This window comes from Fulmarus glacialis, unplaced genomic scaffold (genome assembly GCF_000690835.1).
Source record: "Fulmarus glacialis isolate BGI_N327 unplaced genomic scaffold, ASM69083v1 Scaffold4609, whole genome shotgun sequence".
Taxonomy (NCBI): domain Eukaryota; kingdom Metazoa; phylum Chordata; class Aves; order Procellariiformes; family Procellariidae; genus Fulmarus; species Fulmarus glacialis.
The window spans coordinates 127-7,559 of record NW_009235050.1 but is presented as its reverse complement, the minus strand read 5'-3'; the positions used below and the strand labels follow the sequence as shown (position 1 = coordinate 7,559).

Genomic DNA, 7,433 nt, shown 5'->3' with positions numbered 1-7,433 from the left:
GCAGCCAATGTCAGCATGGCCCCGCTGCAAGGACACCCACACCCAGGGCCGCGGCAGGTAGAGGGGTGCTGTCGTGTGCCACAGCCCGGCACGGCCTCACCGGGCACAGCTCCGTGTGCCCCCCGGGGAGGAAAACCCTGGCAAGGGGTCCAGGATTTGCCCAGCGTTGGTTTGGCTTCAGCCCGGCCTGCGCTCCACAACAGGAGAGAGTCGAAAATGGAGGACAAACCAAAAAGGCTTTAACATCTTGCGACTCTGTACACCGGTAACAGCCATGGCTCCCAGACCCCGTCCATCGGCTCAGGCAGCTGAATGCTAAAAAGCTTTGAGAGGAAGAGGATGGGATCCGTTCTCCACCGCACAGAGCTCCCATCCCAGGCTGGACAGACTGGTGTAATTAGGAGACTAGGATGGGATTAAAAAAGTGGGGGTGATGCTTCCCGGGTGGAAGAGTCTATTTAGACTGGGGTTCTTCACCCCAAAACAAAAGCAATTTTTACTTGCTCATTTGGATCTGGCCTTTAATGAGTCAAATGTTCTTTTAGAAGAAAACATTTAGCACTTCATTGCAATTGCCACACACTTAAGTACTCCAACTGATTTTAAATAGTTGCTTAATTTCACATGAAGCTCAACATTTTGCTGAACACAACACTGCTTCTCAAACAGAATCGCAACTACAAATGCATAGCAGCAAGTGTAAACGTTACCACTACACTGTAGGATAAAACAAGCAGAAACTTGAACAAAAAGCCCCAGTAGATGCAGACAACCCAGAAACTCAAGAATATCACTAGCAAAGTTGAAGAAAGAGCTGCTTTAATGCACATTTCCATTAAGAACAAGGCTGTAAAGTGCATCTTGGCTAAATCCAGTCACCTGGGATTCAGCAGGTTAGTCTGGATTAGGTTTAGCTAAATCACAACCTACAAACTTCAATGGAGGCAGGTGGATCAGTTAAAACAAAGGCTTGAAACACCTAGTATCTCTCCCAACAGTTCCAACTCCCTCGGAAATAAAATAAATTTAAAAAAATAATCTCATGCTCACCATTTCCCTCACCCCAAACTAGGACTGGAATGAACTCCTTTTCCCCAGGTTAGTGTCTAGCACTTCTGTGATATTAAGGCTGCCCTGGACAAGATACCATTTACCAGGCTACAGAAACCCATTCCCAATTAGCATTATCCCATTATTAGCTGGCGGGTGACATCTACTGGCAGGCTGCACACTGCAGGGGACCCCGGGCTGCGCCTCCCCACCCCAGCTCTGCTCAGCTCCAGACAGCAGATGCCATCACAACCACCTCATCTTTCCTAAATCACCGTTAATTAACCCAGTGATTTCAGAACCAGGATAAAGGAACCACTCACCTGCCTGCATTGGTTATGTCCAATTCACAGAGGACCTCAGGCCAACACAGCTGAACTTGCTGAATTTTCTGTCTGCAGAATAGAATTGTCTCTCAGCCCAGATTTACTGCATTACTGGAAATTACTAGAAATGAGTGTCTTCCTGGGCAGAGTACAAAAACTGCCTGCAGCGCTTTTGTGTTGCCATGAACCAATGCTCCTCATTCCTCCGTAAGAATCACCTCTACATGCTAGCGAACCCCTACGTCAGTAACCACCAAACCTACAAAGTTCCTTCCTATAACCCGCTTCTAATCACAAGTTATTCCACTACTCTTGTTACACACGCCAAAGATTTGAGTCACCTCTCTGCTACGTGAGCACTAGATTTATGCACTTAAATAAGACACAGTGATGCAACCCAAGGGGGCATTTTCACCTATTTTATTATACACAAAACATGAGCAGGAAGTTCTACTGAGGAGGCTGACCACGTCCACGACCAAATCCACCTCTCTGCAACAGAAAAGGAAGAGCATTAGAAGTCACCGTATTAAGCAAGTGACAGCGGCAAATACACAGCAGCAAGAACCACCAACATCATAAAAGAGCTAGCTGCCTTTCCTCAACTTTGCATTACTTTCATAAGCATCCCCTGCCTAACTCTGATCTCTTTGAGACTAGCTACCTGACACAGGTTAACCAGGTAAGTGAGTCTAAGAACAAAATCAACCTATCCTAGCCAGCTCTGTGAGTGAAACTCTTCCATTTCTGAAATACAAAATCATGCATTTCCTCCAGAGAGCTTGGCTTGCTTCTCAAATGTGTTACTGGCTGCCTGTCACAGCAGCGAGGCCATCACATAGTTTCCCCAACAGGAATGCAGCAAGCAAGCTGGGCGTAAAGGGTAACCATTGCCAGGCTCTCTTAGACAATCAGAGCCAAATACCTAACCCCAGCTGGCATACCTGAGCAGCACTACACTGAGGAGCACGCAGATATGCCCTATCCAGTTTCTCCTAATCAAAGCCTCAATAAAGGAAGCAAATCTCAAATGCAAATACTCACAAACTGGAATTCAGTGGCTGCTCCAGCACCAGCCTCAGCCTTCTTGTCAGCGCCAGCTGAAGAGAGAGATGAACAAGTTACTAACCAAGGAATACACTCCCCAAGTACAGCGCTCCTGCTTGGAATCAAAGGTTTACAATCAAAGACGACCAAAACTGAGGCAAAATATAGTGAAGTAAAATAGCTATTATTGAGACTGTTAGCGAGTTACTGCACCCACCCCAGAGAAAATCCCACAGTCCAGCTTGACAACATTCAAGAAAAGAATCACATCCATAAGCTGATACAGATGAACTTCATTGAGTAAATGCCTAAGCTACTCCAAGAGTCTAATTTTCTCCCTTTCTTCTTGAAAGGAGGCCAACACTGAAGACAATTCTCCCAAAGAGATAAGCTGCACAAAGAGCAAGGTCTGCCTGACATCAATACAGCAACACGACGGACACTCACGTGGAACGGCACTGCGTCTGTACGTATCCCTGTCAGCTTCTCCCCGAGTAAGACGCGCAGGGCGTTCACCTTCCAGACCTGAAAGTGAAAACAGCAACATCAAATACACTGCTTACCCAGGACACAAACAACTCCTTCCATGGGTGATCCTGCACCTCAAGGTGGAAGAAAGCCCTCCAGTTAAGCATTACATCTACCAGCAGAGCTGCACCTTAGACAGCTCAATGTATATAAACCTAAACAAAAAAGTGATATAATAAGGAAAACTTCACTTCAAGGGTGAAATCTGCTAAAGTACGCCAGCTTGTGCTTGGGTTGAAGTTAAATAATGTGAAAAATGGATTTACAGCATCATCTCAGCAGTCTTCTGGCCTTCAAGTAAGAGCCAAAAATTAATGATCATTAAAAAAAACGATCAGAAATATAGGGAAACTGTCACGTCCGACAAGCTTGTTCATAGCTAAGTCACAAACTGCATGACATTCTGATCCCAACCTAAAATACAGCTACACTATCAGTATCACAAATCCTTCACAACGGAATAGATTAATAAAACTAAGAGCAGATTATCTATGTAACATCAGATTAATATCAGACAGAACACTTGCAGGAAAGAAACAGATGTGGTGGAACTGCCAGCCTCTGCGCCACTCCTACGGGGTTCCCCCAGAGCATCAAGGATGAAATACGCTCCCACAGCACCACACCAAGGTTTTCACACTCATGCAGCAAGACATATTTAAGGGCAGCTGCTGCCTGGCGCACCGCAGTGTACTAGCAGTCCCAAGCATGCTGCAAGAAACATGAATCCTGCACTTCTACAGACTTGATTTATACTATAGGCATTAGTTTTCCCATACAAAAACCAGTTCTTATGATAGATGCTTTTATTACCAAGAGAAACACTACCCACTGATGTGCAAACAGATTAACTTATCCCACAAGTGCTTCTACATCCCTCCTTCCTTTCAGGTTAAACCATTACAGCACATCCCCTAGCCAATGGATTTTTCTTCTTTAAACTTCAGATCTGACCATCCTTAATTTCTAACAGTTCAATTACATCTGTAACGGAGACACAAATTGCAAATATCAAATACACAGTAGTCTAAAACTTGCTTTAGACTAACTGTCCCAGCTTTTGTACCAAGCCTTACTTGAGAAAGTCGGTAGCCTGCATGGAAGTACCAGAAAAGGCCCCAAAACCCCGAGGTCAACCAAGACCCATAAGCTTGGATTCTGCACCACCATCCACACACACCTCTGTGACTCCTAGTCTGCTGCAGCCTAAGGCAGGTAATCCACAGAGAAACAGCACAGAAGCAGACAATTTGTGCAGCCCTACCAGCTAACCCTGCCAAAGTGTGGACTGAATGAGGTCACTGGCACTGCACTGAAAAGGGCTGTGATGCTGCAAAATGAAGCTTCCTCGCCGCAGAAACCCTGAGCACATTTTAGCCAGGAACTGTAAGCCCCACCCTCCCATTGGAGACGCAGTTTCTTTAGCTCACTGGATAAACACAGCATCGAAAGAATAAATTTGATCACATCCAAAGCTACTCAGAGATCAAAGAAACCATCATCTTCCTAGTCTCAATGCAATTCTTGCCTTTGAAGCAGACGATGCTACCGTTTTGTGAGGCTAAAAAACAAGTTGTGGGAGATGGAGGTGAACTCCTCAGCACCCCATGCCCACAGCCTCCCTCCCCAGCGCAGTGTCCAGAACTTGCTGACGGGATACGATGTAGCTCAGAAGCAGGAGGAGTAGACTCCTGCCATATACCAGAAAGAGCTTTGTCATGCAGGACTCCCCTTTCACAGAGCGAGTCCTTCTTCAAGGGCAGGACAACATCCTACAGCATTATTCTTGGTAAACCCAAGAGGCAACTCCACACAAGGCAGACAGACCCACCATCTCCTGCCTTAAGGGAGAAGAAACATTTCTTGCCCCCAGAGACCTGGCAATGCTGTTCTGCCAACCACAGCTGCAGTAATTTTCTCTCTCCTTTCTCTAAGTTTCCAGAAGTTTTCATCTCCCCAAAGATCTTCTGGGCAATTTTACAATCCGTGTTCTGCACTGTGGTGTTTCTTCTCTGCTACTGGACAAGAAAGCAGGAAAACCAAGCAGAAGGGATTTTGCAGAGCAGTTTGAAATATATACAAGCAACATAACTATCCTTCCTATTCTGAATTATTAGCTTGGAACACAGTAACCTTTTCAGAACTGAACTGAGGGGCACGGCGACTTCAGCGCATTCACCTCAAGTTTTTTTATACTGCACTACTACATGACATGGCTCACAATAAATGGCATCAAAATGGTTCACAAGCCATTCAGAGGCCAATACCATGCATTCGCAAGGAAAAGAGAGTAGCTTCTGCCTTGGGTGGACTAAACAGGCAGGTTTGCAACCCAAACTTTATTATTTAGTATTGCTATTTGCAACTGGAGAAGAATACCTTCTGGAAATACGTTTCAGCCATCTGCAGGTAGGTCTACAACACATTTTGAAGGGAGGCACCTGTAAAGAGGCAGCTGCAATCTGAGAAGTCAGCATCAGCAACACACCTGCTTGCATGACTGGCATCTCCTTCACTTTCGGGTATGAAAAACCAAGAAAAAAATCAGAACTACAAGCCCAATATACCACATGTATTTGTTGTAAGTCTTTTAAAAAGTGATTTGCCTAACAGCTCGTTAGGTGTACGTGATAAAGCCAGAACTGTGGCTATCCAACTTGACCACAGGTACCACAGTTGCACCCCCATGTGAAGGGCATCCAGCACCCAGGCTTTCACTTTCAGTCATCAAATCCTGGGCCCGTGTGCTACACCCAAATTCAATTTTGTTCCCTATCTCGGCAACCCTAGCCAAGGCCACTCAACTTTCATACAACAGCCGCCCAGGTAGCTCTTCTAAGGATAACTCAGCCAGAGACAAGGTTCTCTGTACCTGCTGGATGAGAGGGGCAGCACACACACCGTCTTCCCGAGGGAGAACTGCAGTGATTGCTGCAGGCTCTTCCCAAAAGACAAGAACAGTTTTTGAAAAGCCCTGGCAGCCAGAGACATCCCCTGTCTCGGACCTCAGCCACGTCTGGGCACCAACTGGTACCTCAATCCACAGCCTGCGGTTTCAGCGCGCCTGCTCTCAGTAATTCCAGTCACTTGTGTCACCAGAGAAGGCCAAGTCCCAAACTCAAAGAGTTTCCCCCAGCCAGTCTCATAGCGTTCTTCAGCCCTCTCCAACTTTTTAGTAGGCCAGTGGCCATCAGACTAGTGCCAAATACAACGCCAATAAAACCTATACGTGTCTCCTTGATCTGTGAATGTTTATACACCCAAAATCACAGCAACTCCCACCAGTCTGCTCTGGAAGCTGACGTTCAGCTGACTATCCATCACACCTGCGCTCGCTAACACACTTAACCTCATTCCCCACTTCCTCCTGCAGACTCAGCAGTCACCTCTCAACTGCCGCTTACCTTTGGGCCGTGGTCTGCCAGTCTCTGGGCGGCTCCGGCGCAAGGTGGCGGGGACGATCTCAGGGGGGAGGTGAAGGTAATCGCGCAGGTACTGGATGCCCTCGTTGGTCAGGTACCAGTAGAAATGCCTCCACGCAAACTGCTCTTTCACATAACCACGGGATTTCAGAGACTAGAGAGAGAATTCTCAATTACTTCATGTACAATCCTTATTATCATTCAACATCTCCGATCATATCCTCACCACATGTTTTTATGAGCACAAGAGCTTATCGGGGGTATGTGGGGAATAGAAATTTATAAATAGACAGAAGTTCACATGCACAGGACAAAATTACAGCATCATTCCCATTCTGTGAGAAAATACAACGCTACCACGCACAGAGGTGTCACAGCTTCTAAAACGGAGCTAGAGATGTGGATCCACAAAAGGGTCACCTTCTACGGTCTGTGGGGAGCAATAAATCAAAGAGGAAATAGGAAAAATCAGGAAAATGGGAAAATAAATGTACTAGGAAAGAATGACAAATACAAGGCAACGTCTGACAACATTATTTGGTAACGGCTGACAACGTTTATTGATAGGTACGCAACAATCTCATGTGCCCAGATCCCAGCTGGCCGGCAGCCCGGCCCTCGCAGCCCGCCCTGCCCTCCGTACCTGCATGGCTTTCATGACGTGGAGGTTGGGCACGTTCTTGTCGACGAGCTCAGGGTGCTTCGGCATGTGGACATCTTTCTTGGCTACCATCACACCCTCCTTAAAAAGGAGTTCGTAGATGGCAATTCGGTTCTTCTTGGGCATCAACATCTAAACAAGAGATAAGCCGTAGGCAGTAAATACTGCTGATTTAAAATAAATGCATTCAGGAGTCTACCAGAAGTAATAAAGTTACAACAGTGCTAGTTTAGATGAAAAGCCTAATGCTTAAATGACACCCCCCAGATTACTGCCTCCTGTAAGAACTTTCTGAACTACTTTTCAACACCTGAGCTGCTGGGCATCCCTTCCCACTGTTTTCCTGTGAAGGAAAGTCCAAACTTTTGATCATTAACATGAAACCACATCACCATATTA

At 46.1% G+C, this 7,433-nt stretch overlaps 1 protein-coding gene across 1 annotated transcript; it reads right to left on the bottom strand.

The window, feature by feature from the left end:
* Nucleotides 1-1,780: 1,780 nt before the first annotated feature.
* Nucleotides 1,781-7,173, bottom strand: RPS10 (ribosomal protein S10). The gene is made up of 5 exons (XM_009585847.1): nucleotides 7,017-7,173; nucleotides 6,356-6,527; nucleotides 2,871-2,948; nucleotides 2,421-2,476; nucleotides 1,781-1,868 (listed from the first exon to the last, which is right to left on the bottom strand). Exons 1-5 carry the CDS (start codon nucleotides 7,164-7,166, stop codon nucleotides 1,827-1,829), a joined length of 498 nt encoding a protein of 165 aa, XP_009584142.1. The 5' UTR covers nucleotides 7,167-7,173; the 3' UTR covers nucleotides 1,781-1,826.
* Nucleotides 7,174-7,433: the final 260 nt, after the last annotated feature.

Bases quoted from the DNA above. Each gene is read 5' to 3' on its own strand.
- RPS10 (XM_009585847.1), bottom strand. From the start codon at position 7,166: ATGTTGATGCCCAAGAAGAACCGAATTGCCATCTACGAACTCCTTTTT. The intron at 2,949-6,355 runs GTAAGCGGCAGT...TTTCACTTTCAG, and splicing joins TGGCAGACCACGGCCCAAAG to GTCTGGAAGGTGAACGCCCT. The intron at 2,477-2,870 runs GTGAGTGTCCGT...CTCTCTCTTCAG, and splicing joins CAGACGCAGTGCCGTTCCAC to CTGGCGCTGACAAGAAGGCT.